At 46.0% G+C, this 25599-nt stretch overlaps 1 protein-coding gene across 1 annotated transcript in view; it reads left to right on the top strand.

Annotated features, from left to right (window-relative positions):
* The first annotated feature begins 15916 nt into the window (after positions 1-15916).
* The window catches only part of lmo2 (LIM domain only 2 (rhombotin-like 1)), a 23321-nt gene continuing 13638 nt past the window's right edge, over positions 15917-25599 (top strand). Inside the window, exon 1 of the mRNA XM_086008047.1 lies at positions 15917-16335. Coding sequence (XP_085864173.1) covers positions 16295-16335 — 41 coding nt within the window. The 5' untranslated portion in view covers positions 15917-16294. The remainder of the gene's footprint in view (positions 16336-25599) is intronic.

Below are 25599 nucleotides of genomic sequence, written 5' to 3'. Positions count from 1 at the left end.
TGAGATTGATGCAATTTTAACTCAATTGGCCAATTGATTTCCAACGTGTGGGAACCCTTGGCAAATGAGTATTTCCAGTCAGAAAGTCGCTTAATATGACGTCATTATTGCTGCTGCATTTAGGGTCTGCAACAAGCCTTGCTTCTTCTGCAGGCTGCCAACCTTTTGGCATTTGCTGATACACTGAGCTGGAAGCAGAATGGCAAGAGAAAGACCGAGGTCTGCACCCCGTTTTGACGACGTTGCCCTGCAGGCTTTAGTGGAGGGAGCAAGAGCTCACAAGGAGGTGCTCTTCCCTTCATCAGGGAGGAAGATGCCTCCCCAGCAGACAAAGGCTGCGTGGCTGCAAGTGGCAGAGGAGGTCAACTCCTTATCGGCTACTCGCAGAACCTGGATACAGTGCAGGAAGAGATTTCATGACCTTCAGCGCACTGGAAAAGTGAGTATGAAGTTCCCATCACTCTCAATCTGATCTCCATTGCCTCTCCTCACCAGCACTCAGCTTTAGCAATCTCTTCCTCCACATCCCACTTGACACTGACATCCATGCACCCTTACCCATTCCCTTTCTCTCTATGCTCACATTCACCTAACTATTCAACTATGCAGCCCTCACACTCCCTATCACTCTGATGCTATGAAAACAACTGACAACACACAGGGAGAGCCCTTGGTCTTGCCACCTCACTCCATCTTTGTCTCCTTCTAAGCATCAATGCTATGGATTCTCTACACTCACTCCTTCATTCTGACTCAAACTCCACTTGTCTCCCTCATTGCAGGAAAAGAGAGCTCACAATAAAAGAGAACGAGCGAGGACAGGAGGAAGGCCACCATTAGTAACCCACCTCACCCCCTGGGAGGAATCGGTCCTAGAGATCGTAGGACTGGAGGATGAGGCGCAAGTGAGGGACGGACAGAGGGGTGCATCACAGCAAGCTGGTGACAGAATAGTTTTCCATCTCTCTCATTGACATTGCATGAGTTGCTGATAATGATTCTGAAGCTATAACAGATGGACCTATGATAATCTGCAATATGCAATGTGCATGTAACCTTGACCTCACATCTCTAACTCTTTCCTTTACTCCCCCACAGGACCATCGAGAGCCCCCCGTCCCCACTAGCCAGGAGGAAGAGCCTGAGCTTCCAGACTACTCAGAGGAATCTGCAACCTCTGAGGGCGCAGCGTCAGCACAATTCAGCGCATCCAGCACCAGCGCAGACACTCACACCTCGGTAGGACCTTCGGGACATAGAGTAGTGTTGTCACCTGGTGTATCACAGCTCACAAGTGAGCATCAGCAGATTGTGGAGACAGGGACAGCAGTGGAGAGTGCTAGTCGGAGGGCGCAGGACTCTGCCAGCTCGGCTCAGCTGCATGTCGACCCTCTGCCTCTGGGTCCATCCATAAGATCAGCGGGACTGGAACTCCAGGAACAGATGCAGGAGTCTCTGGCAGGTTTTGTCTCCAGGGTCGATGTGAGTGTGGAGTGAATGGAGGAGTCCATAGCGAACATGAGCAGAGCCTTTGTGGAGTCATTGGCGCATGAACGCATCACCATGGAAAGGATGGCAACCTCCATGGAGGAGATAAGTCGCCAGGGTATGGAAAACATGGTGAGTGTTCATAATAGAATGACATCTCTTGAGGAGCGATGGGCATCTATTGAACAGAGAAACCAGACCGTCATGGAAGTCCTTCTGAGTAGGACTGCCAGTGCAGATACGGGTCCCCATGGCCCCCTGATGTGCAGCAAGGTGCTCTCAAGCCACTTCCAAGCGCTGGCCCCTTCTGGCCTGTGCAGCTTCAGGTGGGTGAGCTGCAGCCTGGCGCTCCTGTTGCTGCTGCTGTTGTTCCTGGTTCTGCTGGTGCCACGGCTGGTGTTCGAGCTCATCTAATGCCCAGAAGGGAAGGAAATAAATGGCTCCCATACTTCTGGTATATGCCTCCGTTGAGGAAGCGCTGAATGAAGGTGGCGAGCGGGGTTTCCCAGGAGGTCACACTGGAGAAGTGTGTGAGGCTCCAACCTTCCACAGGTGTGGTTCAACCTGGTAAAAGTTGCCCCAGGCCTGAAACAACAAAGTCCTGCCACCTGCAAATGATGACTGATCAAATCTCCTCTTTAATGGTTGGCCTGCAGCTGATAGTCAGCAAGCCAATAGTGCTCACACCAGGTTTCACAGGCATGATCCCCACCAGGCGTGTTTTACGTGGGAAAAGGGTTAAAAATGCAAGGGCCTGTTAAAATGGGATTATAAAGGCCAATTATTGCTGATTAAGGGCCTTAAAGACCAGTCCCGCCTGTTGGAGGCGGGACTGCTTCGTGACCATCAGACACACCTGGGTTAAAATGGCTCGGGGTCGGGAACCAGGCGGGTGGGTCCCGACCCCCAGTTTTTGCGATTTTTACCCCCCACACGCCTCAAAGCCCGCCTCACGGCTGAGTTAAAATCGACCCCATTAACTCTGTTTCTCTCTCCACAGATGCTGCTTTTCCTGCTGAGTATTTCTAGCATTTTCTGTTTTTATTTCAGACATAATCCACTGTTTAGGAATTGCTTGATATCCCCAAAATAATTATTTTTTAACTGAGCTAATAGCCTGAATATGCATATGAGCCTTTTGTAGATGTAGCACCTCAGATGATGCAGTGCCCATCACATTGCAGTCAAAATAAATTGCAACACAATTTACATCAATTTGCACCTAATCCCTGACATTTTTCAATTCTGACGTCATATATTACTGCTTGACTGATAGCCCGGAATGTTCTGACATCCATGCGGGCAGGATTGGAAGCGGGTCGGGAAGGCAATTTGAAATAACTTGGAGCGGGTCGGGAACCCACCGTTATCCCGCACCCACGCGCCTTTCCCTTGGGCGCATTTGCCAACGCGGTAGTGACCCGAATGGCAGAGGCAGCCGAACTAATTCAGATGATTATTAGGTGCCTGTCAGACCCTTTTAATCTTTTTAACCCTAACTTTCAAATTTCCCTGGATGACCACGGGAATCACGCAGCTCGGGAACCACGTCTGTGAACCTGAGGCGGAAGTTCAGTGACCATTGATGGAACTCATTACTGCACAACATTGAAAGCACAATAAATACTCCCACATGACACCTGCTTACTTTCCTAAGGCAGATGCTGTGGCCGAATGCATTATCAGCACAGATTTAGCTTTCTAGAGGTTGCAAGTCTTTTCAGCAAAGCCAGGTTCCACTGTCATTTCATTGGTACAACCTATCGCACCATTAACAGATTGCTTCTGTCATCTCTACTTGAGCTGCCATCTATGACATAAGCATGGGTGCCGTTTATACTGTCTCTCCTTGGTCCTCAGAATCGGACCTCAATGAGCCCTAACACCAGCAGCACCAGGCACACCAGCAGCACCAACAACAACAACAACAACCAACCTGATGCTGCACATGACAGAGGGCATCAGCGCAGGGCTGCACCGCGCAGGAGACGATACCCCCAACACAGTGTATACAGGCAGAGGTTGAGCTTCCTCAACATGACTGAGCAGCAGTGCCAAAGGAGGCTCAGGCTATCACACCAGGTCATCGCAGACATTTGCAGATTGCTGGAGCAAGACCTGCTGCCCAAACACGCCTTACCAGTGGCTGTCAAAGTCACCAGCGCCCTCAACTTCTTCACCTCAGGCTCCTTTCAGGGATCTGCAGCAGATATTTGTGGCATCTCGCAGTCGACCGCCCACAGATGTATCACACAGGTCACAGATGCCCTCTTTGACAAGTCAGCCAATTATATCAACTTTTCCACTGATGAAGCCAGTGTTACTGAGCGGGCGCTTGACTTTGCCGCTGTGGCTGGCTTCCCACGGGTGCAGGGTGTCAGTGACTGTACACATGTGACCATCAGGGCACCCTATCATCACCCAGGAATCTTTGTGAACCGCAAGGGCTTCCACTCCCTCAATGTTTAGCTTGTCTGCAACCATAGGAAGATCATCATGCATGTGTGCCCCAAATTCCCTGGCAGCTGCCATGACTCTTTTGTCCTGCGCCAGTCCACCCTCCCTCAGCTCTTCGCTCCTCCAAACAGACTTTCCGGCTGGCTGCTTGGAGACAAGGGCTATCCACTGAAGATGTGGCTCATGACACCCTTGAGGAGGCCAAGTACTGAGGCTGAGGAGAGATATAATGAAACAACATTTCCACCAGATGTGACATAGAGCAGACAAGAGGCATGTTGAAAATGCGCTTCAGATGCCTTGACAGATCTGGAGGAGCCCTTCAGTACACACCAGCCAGAGTCTCCAGAATCATCATGGTCTGCTGCGCCCTGCACAATATAGCGCAGCAGCGAGGATTAGCACTGCATGAGGAGCAAGGCTCTGAGCGCACAGCCTCTTCAGAGGAAGAGGAGGAGGAGGAGCATCAGGTGGAAGACGAGGAGCAGCAGGACCCGAGCACATTGCTGCCCAGGAGGCCAGGGATGGCCTCATCATGGCCAGATTTACTTAACTTCAGGCATTACACCCATGTGGCTGCCACATGCTGCGCCAGGTTCCCACCACCCAACAGCAACACAATAAAACATCCCTACAATGACCTGGCCATTCCTTTCACACTGACCACCATTGCTGGAGGTAACGTTATGCCTCACCATTCACTCCAACTCACTAAGTCACTTCCAAAGTTGCAGACACAATTGGCATGAGTTAAAGTGGTGAAAATAAGAATTTTTATCCGTGACATCACATTAATGAAAACTTCACACAGTTATTAAAACACCCAAGTGCTTACCCTTGTGCATCTACTTGTGTGTCATCTTTTTCTTAGGTGTGCTTCTACGAGGTGCGATCCCTGTGGCTTCAGCAGAGATAGAGGCAGCCTGCTCACTTCCCTGCTGCGACTGCATAGACACATTTGGCAGACGTCCTCTGGGTCTTGGAGCCTGTGATGGCCCCGCCAAAGTCTGCTCCTCCTGCGACTGTACAGGGGCAAACTCGGCCATCGCGATCTGAGGATGCATGTGGGGCTCTGACTGAGGGGGAGGCAATGGGGGAGAAGTGTCAGCGCTTTGAGAGGAGCCCCCTTTTCCATGTCCCCTCTCACCATCATCCCTCTCATGGGCCACCCGCACTTCCCTGCTAGGGAGCTGGAGAGCACCTTGCTGCACAGCAGTGGGGCCATGAGGACCCACGTCTACTTTGACATCCCTCCTAGACAGGAGGTCTATGAGTGTCTGCCATCTATTCTCAGTAGATAGCCATCTATTCTCCATAGATTCCATGTGCTCCTGTGAGTGGCGCATTAGCTGCTCCATGCAGGTGGCCATCCTTTTCGTGGAAGAGCCTACAGTCACCATCGCCTGCGACACAATGGTGCTCATGTTGGAGATGGACTTCTCCATTCTCTGCACATTTGCAGTCATCATGGTCGCAAAACCTGTCAAAGCCTCCTGCGCTTCTTGCTGCACCTCCAGGATCGCCCTCTTTCTGGACGGCTCTCGAGGCTCAACGTATGCATGCAGCTGAGCAGAGCTGGGAGCATCCTGCACCCTCTGGCGAGAAGTCTCCACTGCTGTCCCTGTCTCCACCATCTCCTCTTGCTCACTTGTGACTTGTGAGACACCAGGTGACAACACTACTCTATCTCATGTGGGACCCACCAAGGTGTGCGTATCTGTGCTGGTGCTGGGTGCGCTTATGTCTGGTGATGGTGCGCCCTCAGAGGCTGGAGGCTCCTCTGAGGAGTTGTCTTCCTCTTCCTGTCAGCTGTGGCACAGTTGGTAGCACCCTCGTCTCTGAGTCATGAAGGTTATGGGTTCAAATCCCACTCCAGAGGCTTGAGCACAAAAAAATCTAGGCTGATACTCCAGCGCAGTGCTGAGGGAGTGCTGCACTGTCGGAGGTGCTGTCTTTCAGATGAGACGTTAAACCGAGGCCCTGTCTGCTCTCTCAGGTGGATGTAACAGATCCTTTGGCACTATTTTGAAGTAGAGCAGGGGAGTTATCCCCGGTGTCCTGGCCACTATTTATCCCTCAATCAACATCTAAAAAACAGGTTATCTGGTCATTATCACATTGCTGTTTGTGGGAGCTTGCTTTGTGCAAATTGGCTGCTGCATTTCCTACATTACAACAGTGACTGCACTTCAAAAAGCACTTCATTGGCTGTAAAGCGCTTCCGGTGGTTGTGAAAGGCGCTATATAAATGCAGGTCTTTCTTTTTTTCTTTTTCCTCCTGGACAGTGGGGGTGGGGCTCTTGATGGACCTGTGGGAGAGTAAAGAGATGATTTAGAAATGTCATATCAAGAATGGGTAACAATACCATTATGCACATGATGAACATTCACTTGCTGCTGACATCAGTCCCCATATGAGTGATTTTTTTAAAAATTTATTGATGGGATATGGGCGTCGCTGGCTAGGCCTGCATTTAGTGCCCATCCCTAATTGCCCTTGAGAAGATGGTGGTGAGCCGCCTTCTTGACCGCTGCAGTCCATATGGTGTAGGTACACCCACAATGCTGTTAGGAAGGGAGTTCCAGGATTTTGGCCCAGCGACAGTGAAGGAACGGCGATACAGGTCCAAGTCAGGATGGTGTGTGGCTTGGAGGGGAACTTGTAGGTGGTGATGTTCCCATGCGTCTGCTGCCCTTGTCCTTCTAAGTGGTAGAGGTCGCGGGTTTGGAAGGTGCTGTTGAAGGAGCTTTTGCGAGTTGCTGCAGTGCATCTTGTAGATGGTACACACTGCAGCCACAGTGCGCCGGTGGTGGAGGGAGTGAATGTTGAAGGTGGTGGATGGAGTGCCAGTCAAGCGGGCTGCTTTATCCTGAATGGTGTCGAGCTTCTTGAGTGTTGTTGGAGCTGCACTCATCCAGGCAAGTGGAGAGTATTCCATCACACTCCTGACCTGTGCCTTGTAGATGGTGGAAAGGCTTTGGGGAGTCAGGAGGTGAGACACTCGCCGCAGAATTCCCAGCCTCTGGCCTGCTCTTGTAGCCACAGTATTTATATGGCTGGTCCAGTTCAGTTTCTGATCAATGGTAACCCCCAGGATGTTGATAGTGGGGGATTCAGCGATGGTAATGCCATTGAATGTCAAGGGGAGATGGTTAGAGTCTCACTTGTTGGAGATGGTCATTGCCTGGCACTTGTGGGGTGCGAATGTTACTTGCCACTTGTCAGCCCAAGTCTGAATATTGTCCAGGTCTTGCTGCATATGGACATGGACTGCGCCAGTATCTGACGAGTCTCGAATGGTGCTGAACAGTGTGCAATCATCAGCGAACATCCCCACTTCTGACCTTATGATGGAGGGAAGGTCAATGATGAAACAGCTGAAGATGGTTGGGCCTAGGACACTGCCATGTGGCTGTATGAGATGTAATTCTGTCACCAGGTTGCTGAGATGTCCCCCTCTCTCCGTCTCCTACCTCCAGCTGCTCTGTGACTCCTGAGACTTCCAGGGCGACCTCCTCTGCTGCAGTTAAGGTGGCCAATGATGGCGTGCCACCTCCGGTTCTCACATCTCTCTCTTATTGTGGGCTCTTCTCCTGCAAGGAGGCAAAAAAAGGAAGATTGAGTGAGAGTAATGGAATGTGTGTAAGGAATGGATGGATTGATTGGGTCGATTAGGCTTATATTCACTAGAGTTTAGAAGAATGAGAGGGGATCTCATTGAAACTTATAAAATTCTAACAGGACTAGACAGACTAGATGCAGGAAGGATGTTCCCGATGGCCGGGGAGTCCAGAACCAGGGGTCACAGTCTAAGGATAAGGGGTAAGCCATTTAGGACTGAGATGAGGAGGAATTTCTTCACCCAGAGAGTGGTGAACCTGTGGAATTCTCTGCCACACAGGGCAGTTGAGGCCAATTCATTAAATATATTCAAGAAGGAGATGGATATATTTCTTGAGGCTAAAGGGATCAAGGGATATGGGGAGAAAGCAGGGACAGGGTACTGAATTTGGATGATCAGCCATGATCTCATTAAATGGCGGAGCGGGCTCGAGGGGCCGAATGGCCTACTCCTGCTCCTATCTTCTATGTTTCTATAACATCTTTAGAGGGTGAGTATGATGGAGTGTCGTGCCAATGCCAAATGGTCTCCTTGTGTGTTGTTAGTTGGTATGATTGCACTAGGATGAGGGTGAGTGTGAGGGGTGGCTAGTCAGATGGGGATGTGTTAATGCAGATAGAGAGAGGGATGGGTGAATGTGCAAGGTATGTTGGTGTGAGTAATGATGTGCAGGAGTAGGCTTGGGAAGGCAGAGTGATGGGAATGTGATGAGAGGCACAACAGGATGAAGTTGAGTGTGGCTTTGCACTCACCTTTCCTGATCTAATGAGATCATTGAAGTGTTTCCGGCACTGCACCCAGGTCCTCCTGACAACATCCCTGCTGTTGACCTCCTCTGCTACTGGGAGCCGGACTCCTTTGGTCTGCTGGGGAGATCTCTTCTGCCCATCCGAAGGGAAGAGGACCTCCCTGCGTGCTCTCACTATTTCCACAAGCACATGGAAGGAGTCATCTGAGAACCTGAGTGCAGCCCTCTGCCTTTGTGCAATCATGTTTCCAAGTGTTTGGAACACTCCAATGCTGCTGTACTGTGGCTGCACACTCTGAGATAAACCTTCAAATGCAATGTGGCCATGACTCCTTTAAATATCCCAGCTGAAAACGCATCATCGATGATGTCATCAGATCCGCAACATTTAATAGGGCCGGGTAACACGCAGGGCAGCCTTAATAGGCGCCATTAGCGGAAAGTCGATCTCAGGAGCAGAATGGAATGAGCAGCGGGGTTGCGACCCGCCACGGCGACCACCCGCACCCGACCCGCGCAGGTACAGAAAATTCCGGCCATAGTTTTTGCATTTTCACAAAAAAAAGTTCAATGGCGTTTGTGGTAAGATCATTGGTAGCTTGAGTGCAGCTTGGCCTTCTGGACTTCATATCCTTTTCACATCTTTGGCTGTTTCCAAGAGTTTGAAAATTGTGTGTTGGCAGAATAGAGTTTTAAGAACATAAGAACATAAGAAATAGGAGCAGGATTAGGCCACTTGACCCCTCGAGCCTGCTCCGCCATTCAATAAGATCATGGCTGATCTTGGGCTCAAAGCTACTTCCCCGCCCGCTCCCCATAACCCTTCACTCCCTTATCTTGCAAAAATCTTATCTCCACCTTAAATGTATTTAATGACCCAGCCTCCACAGCTCTCTGGGGCAGAGAATTCTACAGATTTACGACCCTCTGTGAGAAGAAATTCCTCCTCATCTCGATTCTAAAAGGACGACCCTTTATTCTAAAACTGTGCCCCTGAGTTCTAGATTTCCCCATGAGGGGAAACATCCTCTCTACATCTACCTTGTCGAGCCTCCTCTGTATTTTATATGTTTCAATAAGATCACCTCTCATTCTTCTAAATTCCAATGAGTATAGGCCCAGCCTGCTCAACCTTTCCTCATAAGTCAACCCCCTCATCTCTGGAATTAACCGAGTGAATCGTCTCTGAACTGCTTAACCGAGTGAACCTTCTCTGAACTGCCTCCAATGCAAGTATACCCTTCCTTAAATAAGGAGACCAAAACTGTACGCAGTACTCAAGGTGTGGTCTCACCAATACCCTGTACAGTTGTAGCAGGACTTCCCTGTTTTTATACTCCAACCCCCTTGAAATAAAGGCCAACATTCCATTTGCCTTTTTGATTACTTGCTGTATCTGCATGCCAACTTTTTGTGTTTTATGCACAAGAACCCCCAGGTCCCTCTGAACTGTAGCATTTTGTAATCTCTCTCCATTTAAATAATAATTTGTTTTTTATTTTTCCTGCCAAAATGTATAACCTCGCACTTTCCCATATTATACTCCATCTGCCAAATGTTTGCCCACTCACTTAGCCCACTTAATTGCTCCATTCTTCTAACACTGGCAATTTTCTGTTCTGCTAGTTAACTTAGATCAGGATATTACAATTACATACTAATTACATTGAAATGGGAGCTGGGGTAACATGTCATATGCGGTGCTGAAACCTCATGCTGTTTAATGGTGGAATTCTATCTGCTGATTGACACAATGGGGGGTAAATTTAATTCACGTTTGCTGTTTTTTTTGGGCGTAAAATCATCATTGTGCCTGTGAATATTGGGTCAAAATCGCCCGCACCCAATCTACCCCAGAAGCGCACTGGTCGCCATATTGGATTGCCGGACTTTTTGTCATCCAGGACGGCCCCCCGAAAGCAGCAAGGCCTCATGAATATATTAAAATTAGGCTCCTGCGCTTGGTTAAGGGCCCTTTTGCCAAATTGAACTGTGGGAGCTCTGTTATGTTGATTCTTAGACCTGTCCACTAATCTTTGGCGCCAACAGGCAGGAAGGAGGTTGCACCAGCATTATTTCAAGCTGCATTCAGGAAAGTCTCTGGGCAGTCTTTCTAGACTTCTAGTGGGCTTTTAGGCCTTTGTTTGTCTGTGCTGGCTGGCTCTAACTAAGTTCAAAAATTTTGGAGAGTGACCTTTTGGAACTGTAGGGAAACCTCGGTTTCGGGCGCTAGTTGAATTTCTCTCCCAATGTACCACAGTGAAGCTGCTACAACTATTGGTGAGAGAAAAAAAGAATCATTTAGCTTTCCAGAAATTAAGATGGCAGACCAAGGGAAGGAGTTAGGATTGAAACCAAATTAACCAAGTGATAGTTTGACAAATGTTTTTTTTAATGATGCGTTACAAAATCTGAACAAAATAATAGAAGGGAAATGATCACAAAATGACATAAAATCAAAGATCAGGTGAATGGTAGCTAGGCTTTAGAATTGCATTAATTGCTAATAGCAGATTATTCACTGATAACAACCAGCAAAACCATACAATTCCCATAAGTTATCTGGGTGACTTTTTTTCAAAAGCATCAATACAATTCAATTTATAATTCAAATCTATCAATACCATGTTTTTTGAAAAATTGCCATTTATTTGGCAATGTTTGTTAACTCAAAGCACATACATAAAGAACAGAATACTTCACAGGCAACTGTGGAGCCTTTTTATACTAAGGAAGAAGGCTGTTTACCTCCTAACTAAGCAAAATGCAAAATAAGTATCAATTAACAGTTGGGTTATCTATCTTGAATGGGATTGACTCCCCCTCCCCCACCCAGCACCACATCAATTTATCCCCCGCTCTCCTGAAAGCCTCAACTGCTGATATCACCCAAGTGGTGAATCTTAATGTGTGACTTCAAGACAACAAGTGCTTAAAAGCAGTCAATATAATTATAGGAAAATCAGGACATACAGCTAGTTTTTTTTCCAGCTGATTTCAGCTTACTAATGTAAGCTTATTGGACATGCGACAGCTAAATTTGCAGAAACTTTCAGTGTGCTTTTGTGCATATAGTTGGGGGGTGGGGAGGCAGATGGTGGATTACACATTTGTTCCATCGGTAGCAGGATATCGCTGTTGTCAACAACCCATTAATCCTCAGTCGCTGTCAAAGAAAATATTAGTGCAACCCATGAACATTCCAAGAGGAAAAAATGAGTGAGAGGGGAAGAATTCTAGTTGCAAATCTGAAACATGTTCTAAAGTTAACAGCTGTTTAATAAACTTGCCCTAAAATGACCTGACTGGCAGTGACAATTAACTTGGCTTGAGTGTGGATATTCATCTGGGTCCTGAATGAGCTTCTCTGTTTTTTATGTGCATTCCAAAACAGACTAAGTTGTTAGGTTATCATGAAATCATCCAAGTTTACATTATTTTACCCCATCACAAATGGTTTTATGTAACTAATTCTGAGCAGCATGTTCCTAAGTTCCTATCTCAAAACTGACTCTCCAGGAGACCAGAATTGTTTAGGTTACATCCTTCATCCACAATGAAGGGCCCTTCTGTCTCCCACCCATCATAACATACCATGTCCAGTGGGGGAGGGTATCTTCTATTAGAATCTAGGGAACCTGAAATCATGGAACTGCTTTGTCTAACTTAGGAAGAATGTTAATTTAAATAAAGAAAAGATATTCTATGGGCAAACGTGGAACATTTTTATCCAGAGATAGAGGAAGACCAGTTAACTCTTCAATAGAATACAAAATGGCCATAAGTTAACTATTCAGTTGTCTTTCTCCCTAAACCTCTCTGCCTCTCTAGCTCTCTCTCCTCCTTTAAGACGCTTCTTAAAACCTACCTGTTTGATCAAGTTTTTGGTCACCTGTCCTAACGTGGCTCGGTGTCAAATTTTGTTTGCTAACACTCCTGTGAAGCGCCTTGGGATGTTTTACTACATTAAAGGCGCTATATAAATACAAGTTATTGTGTTGTTGTGGTCTAATTTTGAGTCAAGATGGCGGCCGAGACGGTCCGGTGCTAGTGCGCTCTCCCTGTTTCGGGCAGCCCGCTCTCGCCGCTCACTCCCGCAACCGGAGCGAAGTGTTCGGTGAGTTGGGCGGAGGCAGCGCAGCGAGCAGCAGCAGCAGCCACGACGACCCGCTGGAGCACGTCGGCTGGCAGCTCCTCGGCAGGAAGGCATTCCGACTGGGAGGAGGGGAGCCGAGCATGGTGGCCAGAGGCCGGACCGTGAGCGGGAGAAGCAGGCCCCGGGCCGTTGGACCGTGGAGCCGGCGACGGTGAGGAGGAGGCTGCGGCGACCGGAGCATTCACATCCCGATGATGTGGTCGGCGAGTCGGGCGGAGGCAGCGCAGCGCAACGAGCAGCAGCAGCAGCCACGACGACCCGCTGCAGCACGTCGGCTGGCAGCTCCATGGCGGGAAGCTCCCAGTCCGACTGGGAGGAGGGGAGCCGGGCATGGCGGCCAGAGGTCGGATCGTGAGTGGGAGAAGCAGGCCACCACACGTGGAGCCGGCAACAGTGAGGAGGAGGCCGCGGTGACAAGGAGGACAGAGCGGCTGAGGGACATCATGCTCCCACTGCCACTGGAAGCCATTGAACTGACGTTCTGAACACGGCGCTGTAAGAATAGCTGACGTGTCCCTACGGGGAGTAAGCATTCCATTGTACTAGTACTAGTACTGGTTACATATGGCAAATAAAATTGAATTGAATTAATTTGAATGAGTTTCATTCCTCTCCCTCCCCCACCCCCCGGCACACTAATTTTTTCTGTTGAATGCCTCATTTCTTGCCTGTCCTACAAGTTCTATAGGTTCTAGCTGTGCTCTGGTACTTTGCCCAAGTTGTGTGAACACAATAGTGAGTGTCAGTAAACTGTGTGACTGTGGAGGGACATCACGGTAAGGCCAATCGTGTCCTGACCTGATGTCTATATACATAGCCAGGCACCTACTGGATAGGAACCAGCAGTGGTATCCCTCACTGATTATTGCCATCCTTAATTCAGGTATATTGAGGAACATTTTAATGATCACACTACCATTTCAGCTAAGGTTAGCTAACTTTCCTACATTACTACAGTGACTACACTTCAAAAGTACTTCATTGGCTGTAAAGCGCTTTGAGACGTCCGGTGGTCGTGAAAGGTGCTATATAGATGCAAGTCTTTCTTTCTGCACAAACCAAGCTTTAATCCTGAGATGTCTGTTTAGTTCAGTCACACAGCACATGGTACATTCACTCAGCATGCCATCAAGGAGCCCGGGTCACCTAAACATTAGGTGAAATCATGAGGACTCTTAGTATTACAGGCAAGTTTCTTAATTGTGGAGCTGCTGAAAAGGTTTGCTGTACATCTAAATGTTAGTTCAGTAATTCAAAGCTGTTTCACATATTTGCTCCAAAATACAGATTCTGTGGGAGGAATTTCTGGGTTTGCTACTCGTAGAAAAAATAAAGGAAAGAAAGACTTGCATTTATCTAGCGCCTTTCATGACCTCAGGGTGTCCCAAAGCATTTTACAGCTAATTAAGTACTTTTTTGAAGTGTAGTCACTGTTGTAATGAACAGAAATTTGGCAGCTAATTTGCGCACAGCAAGATCTCGCAAACACAAAGAGATTCCTGACCAGATAATCTGTTTTAGTAATGCTGGATGAAGGAAATATATTGGTCAGGACATCAGTAGAATTTCCTCGCAAACTAATTCCCCGGAACATTGCATGACTCAGTCCCTGCCTCAGTTCATCTGCTGCTGAAACCCTCATCCATGCCTTTGTTACCTCTGGACTTGACTATTCCAAGGCACTCCTGGCCAGCCTCCCACGTTCTACCCTCCATAAACTTAACTTGAGGTCATCCAAAACTCGGTTGCCCATGTCCTAACTCGCATCAGGTCCTGTTCACCCATCACCCCTGTGCTCACAGACCTACATTGGCTCCTGGTTAAGCAATGCCTCAATTTTAAAATTCTCATCCTTTTTTTCAAAATCCCTCCATGGCCTTGCCCCTCCCTATCTCTGTAATCTTCTCCAGCCCCACAATCCCCCGAGATATCTGTGCTCCTCTAATTCTGGCCTCTTGAGCATCCCCGATTTCAATCGATCTACCATTGGTGGCCGTGCTTTCAGCTGCCAAGACCCTAAGCTCTGGAATTCCCTCTTGAAACCTCTCTGCCTCTCTACCTCACTTTCTTCCTTTAAGACACTCCTTAAATGTCAGCTGTGGCTCAGTTGGTAGCACACTCACCTCTGAGTCAGAAGGGACTTGAGCACATAAAGCTAGGTTGACACTCCAGTGCAGTGCTGAGTGAGTGCTGCACTGTCAGAGGTGCCATCTTTTGGATGAGACGTTAAACCGAGACCCCGTCTGCTCTCTCAGGTGGACGTAAAAGATCCCATGGCACTATTCGAAGAAGAGCAGGGGAGTTATCCCCGGTGTCCTGGCCAATATTTATCCCTCAACCAACATAACAAAAAAAATTATCTGGTCGTTAGCACATTGCTGTTTGTGGGAAATAACAAACAGAAAACGCTGGAAAAACTCAGCAGGCCAGGCAACATCCGTGGAGAGAAACAGAGTCAACGTTTCAGGTCGAACTCTGACGAAGGATCTTCGACCTGAAACGTCGACTCTGTTTCTCTCCACAGATGTTGCCTGGCCTGCTGAGTTTTGCCAGCATTTTCTGTTGTTATTTCAGATTTCCAGCATCTGCAGTATTTTGCTATCATATTGCTGTTTGTGGGACCTTGCTGTGCGCAAATTTGGCTGCTGCGTTTCCCACATTACAACAGTGACTCCACTTCAAAAGTACTTCATTGGCTGTAAAGCGCTTTGAGACGTCCGGTGGTCGTGAAAGGCGCTATATAAATGCAAGTCTTTCTTTCTTTAAAACTTACCTCTTTGACCAAGCTTTTGGTCATCTGCCCTAATATCTCCTTATGTGGCTCAGTGTCAAATTTTGTTTTATAACGCTCCTGTGAAGCCCCTTGGGACGTTTTATTACATTAAATGTGTGATATAAATACAAGTTGTTGTTGTGGCTATTAGGTCTCCAGACTATGGGTAACTTATATGAAAATGGCATCAATGGCACTCTATCTCCATCAATATAAACCAAATAGTAACAGGAAGCCATATAAGCAGATAGAAATAACATTGGCATGACCATGCTTCATCATTTAATCATTTGACCGTAAAATAATTATTTTCCTTGTGTTAGATGAATATTTTGGTAGGAAAATCATATTCAGTATTTTACCATTTTAAATTATAGAAGTGGAGTCAAATTAAATGAACTTTATCATAAAAATTGACTCTAAGTCATCTATACCATAAAATCTCTTCTATTATATATGTTTTTACTGCTTCTTCTTAGGCAGTCCCTCAGAACCGAGGATGACTTGCTTCCACATTAAAAATGAGTTCTCGGGTGACTGATGAGTCCAATGCGGGACCTACAGTCTCTGTCACAGGTGGGGCAGATGGTGTTTGAAGGGGCGGGTGGGTGGGGTGCTTGGGTTGACGTGCGCTCCTTGCGCAAGGAGCTTTTACTTACTGTGAATGTAGCATGTGCTCTCATATTATGCATATTTTATGCAAAAGTTGCAATAGTTTCTAAACTATTCAGTAATTGTAATGCTGCAGTTGTTTCTCCGATTAGTGTGTGCTGTGCCTTTAACAATAGCGGGACACTGCCTCTTTAAAAGTGATGAGTGTTGTTTTGTAGGAAGCGATCCCTTGGCGACGCTTCAAAGCTGCGGCTTTAACACGAATTTCCGCGCATTGTCCGAGTCGTGATGAGGAAAAGGAAACGTGTGATCTGGGGCTGAGCGCAATATAAAAAAAAAGCCAGCGGCAGCTTCGGGGCCTTGCAGAGCTGCTCTGTGTAACTAACCCATCAGCGGACAGATAGTCAGCGCCCGGACCGGACCGGCTCCCCGAGCAAATGTCAGCAGCAATCGAGAGGAAATCGCTGGAAAATGCGGAGTGAGTAGCTGCCGGCTCGTTTACATTTCAATTCTAACCCGGGGTAAAGGTGTAGAGATTGCGCTGGAGTCAGCCAAACGCATCAAGGGGATTTAACACATTTCGTCAAACATGGGTCTCTGCACCAGTTTCCCACACAGTCAAACCAGATGGACAGACACCATCTGAAAATATCATTTCAAATCATCTGTATTATCTTGATTTCTTCAAGACAGCATAATGGCCTAACATGAAAAAAAACCCAGATTACAACCACTTGGGGTTTTGATGATGATAACATTTTGTGAAATGCATTTATTTTCATTGAATTGCTTCATAACTTTATGTGGACCTGCGACAGTCCATTTTTAAAAAAGTAATGTAGCACATGTATAATTTCAGTTTTGATTTATTAAGCATGTTACTCTTTAGGATTTCTTTGATCTGAGCAGCTGTTGCGACATTCAGTCCTTTTATGTACAGCATAGCGTTGTGGGACTATTCCTATTCATTCAATTCTTCAATAAAATAGGTTTTAAAAACCCACTGCTGAATATGGAAGGAGGGTGGAGCGGAATTCTGCATTAGTTAGATCCCACCAGTCCATAACTGCATCTGATCTGATGCTTATCTGATAAACATTTTTGTTATCAACTGGACCCATGACCTAAATATTAATATTTTGAAGCCTCTGTATCTCTGGGGAATTCTTGTGACGTGACCTCTTCATATTTTAGGCTGAACTTCCCCTTCAGACAGCTGCAACTGGATTAAACCTAGAGCCATTTTTTTGAGTTTTAAACTGTACATTTTACTGGCTGACCATGATTAGGCAAATTGCTGAAATGCATTGAAAAAGTGAGCATTAAACCACTTTTAAAGCAGCAGTGTTTATATTATATATTTTAATATATTAAAACAGTATATCAACATATGAAAATCTCACATTGTATTACAGATATAAAACAAATAAAATGCTATTTGCTTCTGAGCTGAGGCTCAAACTGACAAGTGCTTTCCAACCAGCAAAACTTAGAATGGCCTTGGACTCTGTTTTTACTTAATAATTAGACTTTGTAGCCTTAAATGGACACTGTTCCATCTTAGCATCAACATAGTACACTACTTCGTATAACGCTCCTATATCATTCAATTTACCATTACCAGTCCCACGGGAGATCAACTACTATATCAACATTTTTGAGACACCACTTCAGGTGTTTAATGCAAGCCTGGCTCATTGGTAGTACTCTCACCTCTGAATCAGAGGTTCAAGCCCCACAACAGGACTTGAGCACAAAATCCAGACCGGCACTTCAGTACAGTGCTGGCGGACTACTGCATCGCCAGAGGTGCCGTCTTTCAGCTGCAAAATTAAACCAAGGTCCATTGGCCTGCTCAGGTGGATGTAAAAATATTCTGTGCCATGACTTGCAGAAAAGCTGGAGAGTTCTGGCCAAAATCACCAAAGCAGATTAGTTGGTCATTTATCTCATTGCTGTTTGTGGGACTTAGCTGCTGTATTTTCCTACATCATAACAGTAATTCATTAACTGTGAAAGTGCTTGAAATATCCTGAGGATGTGAAAGGTGCTATACAAATGCAAGTGTTTACACAAGCAATTTAATACATTACACTTAAAAAAAAAAAAACAATTTTTAAAGAGAAAGAAAGCCTACTATTTTCATGGCACAGGGAAATGATCTTCTAACTGATTTTAGGAGTCATAGTTCAAACAAGTTTTTTTTAAGGTAAGAAAATTAGTCTGATTGATTTGCCAAAGAACAATTAGGTTCCAAATGACTCAGGAATTCACAGCAATTACACCACGTGGCCTTAAAGAGACACACTAAGTTGCACATAGCTGCACTTTAGCAGAAGACTACTGGGGGTGAAATTGTACATGGGCAGAGGCGCAAAACAGGCAGAATCGCATTTGCTGACCTTTACACCACACGTCCGATATTCAGTTCTACTGAAGCCAATGGAGCTGAATGTCGGGCAGAGCATATAGCAGGCGGCCGATGCAACGTTCCCGCTAAGCTGCGCGGCCGCACAGCGGTCTGGAGGTTCCATGCAGGCTGCTCACCGGCTTCTACATGGAAGAAACCGCGCATGTGCGAAAATTTGATTGGGCCCTGAAGCCAGTTAAAGGGACCACGCACGAAAAAAAATTAGAGGGAACATTGGACCGAAGCAATACCCCCTGTTTTGTGCCCCATGTCCAATTTCACCCCCATTGTGTTTTACATGGTGTAATGCTCCCGTCCTTCTAAGGTAATCTCACTTACCATGAGCAATGCCATGACTGATCCCCTAGCATAGGTGTATTTGCATATAGCTAAAAAAAAATTAAGACACAAGACACCCATTTTGGAAGATTTGCTATAATTTTATCCTCCACTGAAACCGATGTCAAAATAAGGTTAGCAGTTCCACCCAAAATGCCAGATAATGCTAGCTCATTTGAAACCAAAACTGTCATGAAACAGAAAAGCTACTTTCTCACAAGTCAGAGCAGACTGTGGCATCTTCCAATGGGCAGCATTGTCAAAAAGCTATAAAATTTTTATGAGTCTGATAGGAAATAGCAAATCCATCAATTTTAAAAATTCCATTCAGTAGAAAGAAAAAAATTCACATCCTCAGGATGTCTCAAGTGCTTCACAGCCAATGAAGTAATTTTGAATTGTATTCTCTTACAATGTAGGGAAACATGGCCTCCAAATTATGCACAGCAAGGTTCCACAAACAGCAGTGAGGTAAAGGACTACATCATCTGTTTTAAGGCATAGGTTGAGGGCTAAATGTTGGCCAGGACACCAAAGAAACTCCCCTGGTCATCATCGAATAGTGCCATGGGATCTTTTACATCCACCCAAAAGGGCAGATGTCTCATCCAAAAGAAAGCACCTCTAGCAGCGCAGCACTCCCTCAGTACTGCACTGCAGTGTCAGCTTAGATTGTGTGCTCAAGTCTCTGGAGTGGAGCTTAAACCCACAACCTTCTGACTCTAGAGGCAAGAGTGCTACCACTGAGCCAAGGCTGACACTTAATAAGGTTAATTGTAGTGGGCCATTTGTCTCTGTGAAAATTTGCAGACGTCTTGCAATTGTCCTACGATAATAGTTTGCAGCACTCGAGGTACAGGCTTTCTGATTTTAGCAAACAATTGGTTAGACTAGTGAGGAATGTATTGGTTTCACATAGGTAATTAGTCCTTGGTCCTCATTTCATCCCTCTGCGTTTGACTTGTACAGAAGTAATGGTGTTTTCAGATAATTGCAACACATTTTTGGACAGGCTTCAACTTTTATGCTTTGCACTGGTGCAAGCTAGGAAGTTAATGTTAACTGCAGGGAGTGGTCCTGGCTAACTGAATTCAGGGTGGGTGCCACACCTAATTTCCCTTTTGTTTGCAAAGCCATGGACAATATGTGTACAGATAAGACCCCTGTAAAACTATAAAACTGTGATGTGGAAAAGGAGATTCAAGTACTTGGGTGGTATACTTGTACACCCTAGATGAATGTTGGTTTTGTCACAATTTGATCAATCAGTGTAAATATGGTGCATAGATCGTCATTACAGAGCAGCCAATCGTGCTCACGTTTAGCTGCTCCATCTCCACCCCTGGGTGGCTTTGATTTGAGGCAGCACCCATGTAGGTTTACAGTACAAGATTAAAGAGGTGATAAATTTGTACAAGGCAATGGTTAGACTAACATTATCATAGAATCATGGAATGGTTACAGCACGGAGGAAGTCCATTTGGCCCGTCGAGCCCATGCTGGCTCTCTGCAAGAGCACTTCAGCTAGTCCCACTCCCCCGCTCTTTCCCCAGAGCCCTGTAAATTTTTTTCCTTCAGGTACTTGTCCAATTCCCTTTTGAAAGCCATGATTGAGTCTGCCTCCACCACCCTCTCAGGCATTGCATTCCAGATCCTAACCACTCGCTGAGTAAAAAGGTTTTTCCTCATGTCGCCTTTGGTTCTTCTGCCAATCATCTTAAATCTGTGTCCTCTGGTTCTCGATCCTTCTGCCAAGTTTCTCTCTATCTACTCTGTCCAGACCCCTCATGATTTTGAACAACTCTATCAAATCTTCTCTCAATCTTCTCTGCTCCAAAGAGAACAACCCCAGCTTCTCCAGTCTATCCATGTAACTGAAGTCCCTCATCCCTGGAATAATTTTCGTAAATCTTTTCTGCACCCTCTCTAAGGCCTTCACATCCTTCCTAAAGTGCGGTGCCCAGAATTGGACACAAAACTCCTGTTGAGGCTGAACCAATGTTTTATACAGGTTCATCATAATTTCCACGCTTTTGTACTCTATACCTCTACTTATGAAGCCCAGGATCCCGTATGCTTTTTTAACTGCTTTCTCAACCTGCCCTGCCACCTTCAACGATTTGTGCACATATACCCCTAGGTCTCTCTGTTCATGCACCCCCTTTAGGATTGTACCCTTTAGTTTATATTTCCTCTCATTCTTTCTACCAAAATGTATCACTTCTACACAAGGGGACAGAATACTGTGAACAGTTTTTGGATGCCCTATTATAGAAAGGATATTAAAGCCATCAAGAGTGTACAGCGTAGCTTCACTAGGATGATGTCAGGGATGAGAAACTATAATTAAGATAATGGGGTTTAGACGGTTACATTATGAGGACAAGTTGTATAAACTTGGCTTATATTCCCTAGAGAGTAGAAGATTGAGGGGTGATCTGATCGAGGTGTTTAAAATTTTTAAACGAGTTGATAAGGTAGATATGGAGAAACAATTCCCTCTGGATGGGGGGGGGGGGATTCAAGAACAAGGGACATAATCTTAAAATGAGAGCTAGACCATTTAGGAGCAAAATCAGGAAGCATTTTTTCACACAAAGGGTAGTTGAAAGTTGGAACTCTCTCCCTAAAAAGGCTGAGAATTCAAGGACAATTGGAGCTTTCAAGACTGAGATACGTAAGTTCCTGTTAGGCCTGGGTATCAAGGGATATGCAGCAAAGACGGAGTTGTGGCGCAGATTAGCCATGAGCTAATTGAATGGCGGAGCAGGCTTGAGGGGCTGAATGGCCTACACCATTTTCTAATATTTCTATGGTTATGAGAAGAGACCTGAGATACCAGGGCTATTTCTACTGGAGCAGAGACACTGAAGAGGAGATTTAATACAAGTTTTTAAAATTATGAAGAGATTGGGTTGTTGGAGCAGGGAATGCTTTGCCACAGGAAATGGTTGAGGCAGAGGCCATTGCACCTTTTAAGGGAATAAACATTTGAAATAGAGAAAGGTACAGGGCTATGGGGAGAGAGTGAGGCAGTGGGATTACTTTTTGGATTGTTCCAGCAAAAAATCAACAGACGCGATGGGCCAAATGACAACCTCCTACTCCGTAAGCCTTTGTGGTTTGATGGCTTCAACTGCTAAAGGTAATATAATATCCAGTGACTATCTTGATGGACATTGGAAGTGTCCTTGATCTGCTTACTGATAAAAATCTGTCCCCTCAAGCTGGTGGATCCACACTGATTAAATAGATACAACGTGGGGAAGCTTTTACAAATTAGCGTTCCTGGTACAGAACAACATGTAATGGGAATGCCCATCAGCAATTTGGGCTTGGAAATCAGCACATTCCACTTGATTCACCAGTCACATGTGCATATCTATTAAATGGCCTGAAAATATTATGCCTTTCATTTTAAAGTTAGATAACCACCTGTGGAGTAGGTCTGTGAATTTGGGAGGGAAGTGGAGCATGACTGCAGCCTGGGTTGGCTGTGATAACCGCCACAATTGAATAACCTGCTGCAATTCACTATTAAGGCTCATACATGAATAATGGCCTCTTGAATGATGGGGCGTCTGGCACCTGTGGAACTCCACCCCACAAGCAAATGAGTGGTGGGGGATTAACGCAAAATACTATGTGGTTGTTGGATCTCTCTTGGTGCTTTTATACTTACCCTGGAAATGTGATGCCAAATTGACCTCTCTCTATCACTGTCCCATATATATTCTATCCCCGTACCTCTATTCGCCTGCCGTCTTATTGCATACACTGGGTCTCATTTATTCCAAATTAGCCTCCTCCCACAGGCCTACAGAAGTACCGAGTCACAAGATAATAGATATGATTTGATTCTCCCTTCATGAATTAAAAAAAATCTTCAATCTAAGATTAAAAATAGAACATGGGCCAGGAACAGGTGTTGGGCTGGCCCAAATTCTTTTTTTCAATCTCAGGTTGTGGGCGTCACTGGCCGGCATTATAAAAGGTGGTGGTGGGCATTCTACTTTAAACGTTGCAGCCTGTGTGGTGAAGTTGCTCCCACAGGCTGTTAGGGAGGGACATCCAGGAATTTGACCCAGTGACAATGAAGGAATGGCGATATATGTCCAAGTCAGGATGGTGTGTGACTGGGAAGGGAACTTGGAGGTGATGGTGCTCCCATGCACCTGCTGCCCTTGTCCTTCTAGATGGTAGAGGTCGCAGGTTTGTGAAGTGTGGCTGAAGATGTCTTGGCGACTTGTGTACATAATCAGTATTGCCAACGACATAAGAACGTAAGAAATAGGAGCAGGAATAGGCCATTTGGCCCTTCAAACCTGCTCCGCCATTCAGTAAGATCATGGCTGATCTTCTACCTCATCTCCACTTTCCTGAACTATCCCTTGATTCCCTTAATATTCAAAAATCTATTGATTCCTGTCTTGAATATACTCAACGACGGAGCCTCCACAGCCCTCTGGGGTAGAGAATTCCAAAGATTCCAAAGAGAAGAAATTTCTCCTCATCTCAGTCCGAAATGGACGACCCCTTATTCTGAGACTGTGACCCCTGGTTGTAGACTCCTGGTTGTAGACTCCCCAGCCAGGGGAAACCTCCCCCCTGCATCTACCCTGTCAAGCCTTGTAAGAATTTTATATGTTTCAATGAGATCACCTCTCATTCTTCTAACCTCTAGAGAATATAGGCCTAGACTACTCAATGTCTCCTCATAGGACAATCTCCACCCCCCCCCATCCCAGGAACCAGTCTGGTGAACCTTTGTTGCACTCCCTCTGGCAATTATATCTTTCCTTCGGTAAGGAGACCAAAACTGTACACAATACTCCAGGTGTGGTCTCACCACGGCCCTATAGAATTGCAGTAAGATGTCTTTACTCTTATACTCAAATCCTCTTGTAATAAAGGCCAACATACCACTTGCTTTCCTAATTGCTTGCTGTACCTGCAAGTTAACTTTCAGTGATTCGTGTACAAGGACATCCAGGTCCCTCTGAACACCAACATTTCCCAATCTCTCACCATTTAAAAAATATTCTGCTTTTCTATTTTTCCTACCAAAGTGGATAACTTCACATTTCTCCACATTATATTCCATTTGCCATGTTCTTGCCCACTAACTTAGCCTGTCTATATCCCCTTGAAGCCTCCTTGCATCACAGAATCACAGAATCACAGAAACCCCACAGTGCAGATAGAGGCCATTTCGGCCCATCGAGCCTGCACCGACACATATCCCATCCGATCCCCGTAACCCCTACACCAACACATATCCCACCCTATCCCCGCGTATTTAATCCCCCTAACACTAAAGGTCAATTTATCATAGCCAATCAACCTAACCCGCACATCTTTGGACATCCTCCTCACAACTTACATTCCCACCCAGCTTTGTATCATCAGCAAACTTGGATATATTACATTTGGTCCCCTCATCCAAATCATTGATGTAGATTGTGAATAGCTGAGGTCCAAGCACTGATTCTTGCGGTACCCTACTAGTTACAGCCTGCCAACCCGAAAATGACCCGTTTATTCCTACTCTCTGTTTTTTGTCCGTTAACCAATCCTCAATCCATGCTGTATATTACCCCCAGTATTTTCTGAGCTGCAGAATGAGTTCAACAAAGCCGCCAAGGAGTTCCTGAAACAGTCCAACGTGGTGAGCTCCCGGTTATTATAGTCAAGTATTTCTACCATTTTTGATTCACATTCCCGACGTTCACAGTGTCTCCTTTCATTTCTGAACGAGTAGCAGTTCCCACTTGCATCATCTCACTCTTGATAATGCTTTCAGCCCTTGAAGCACACTCAACGCTTTTTCATTTGCATGCTTTGAATTGAAGTGCTATGTGAAAACAGCTCACCACGTGCAGCCTCTGGCCGCGTCCCCAGGAACGCGAGCCACAGGTCATTGTGCATGTGAAGAGAGCACTGGGTGCACGTGGCGCAGGAATGGAACACCCACTACTGAAGCTTCCAATCCCTGTGTGTGTGCCCCCGGGAGCGTTCCAATCACTGTGGCCCATGCTGAGTGGCACTGCTGCGCACTGACCAATCGGAGGACTGCCGTGCTGTTCAACTCCCGCCCAGCATCATTGCATCATTCCCCGAGGGGGGGAACAAAATGCAAGATTTTGCTGTTAAATCATGAGTTGGGCTAAATTTTCATTAAAAATTGCTAATTCGCGAGAGTTGGCAATACTGCATAATGCTGTGCCATAATGCAATTTTTCACCACTATGCAAGCACGCTGATTCAACACATTTGGAAGGGAGTTTTTGGGAGGCAGCAATATAGGAAACTGATTAAGATATCCAGGAACAAAATGGGTTTCTAGTGCCTTCAGCTGAACAGAGGCCGCTGAGTTTGAATTTCAGTTCCATTGGCTGTATGAGACCCACATGTTAGGAATTGACAGTGCTGCAGTAATATAAAGGTGACATCTGTTACATCTTCATGCCTCCAGGCTGCATTAGAGTCTATTATTAAGGCAAATTAACACCCAAACAGCAAACAGTTATTGGGACAATGGGGTACTTTACAGGTAATCATTAGGAGGGTCAGAAGAATGTATGGCCTTCCCTTCAAAGCCATGATTAATGATGAAAGACATTAGCTAGTCTAATCCAGTTCAGTATACCATGATGGAAAGATTCTTATGCTATTTTTGCTAATTCTGAATTCAGAAACCTGACTGATATTTTTTGCTCGAGTTCTGCTGGGCCTTGGCACACAAATCTGTATGTAGGCTCATAAGAACATAAGAAGTAGGAGCAGGAGTAGGCCATACGGCCCCTCGGGCCTGCTCCGCCATTCAATAGGATCATGGCTGATCTGAACCTAGACTCACGTCCACTTCCCTGCCCACTCCCCGTAACCCCTAATTCCCTTATTAGCTAGGAAACTGTCTATCTCCGTTTTAAATTTATTTAGTGTTGCAGCTTCCACAACTCTCTGGGGTAGCAAATTCCATAGATTTACTAC

The sequence above is a fragment of the Somniosus microcephalus genome, chromosome 15, assembly GCF_052327205.1.
Source record: "Somniosus microcephalus isolate GS21.2 chromosome 15, FLI_Smic_1.0, whole genome shotgun sequence".
NCBI lineage: Eukaryota > Metazoa > Chordata > Chondrichthyes > Squaliformes > Somniosidae > Somniosus > Somniosus microcephalus.
This window is presented reverse-complemented; position numbering and strand designations above follow the sequence as displayed.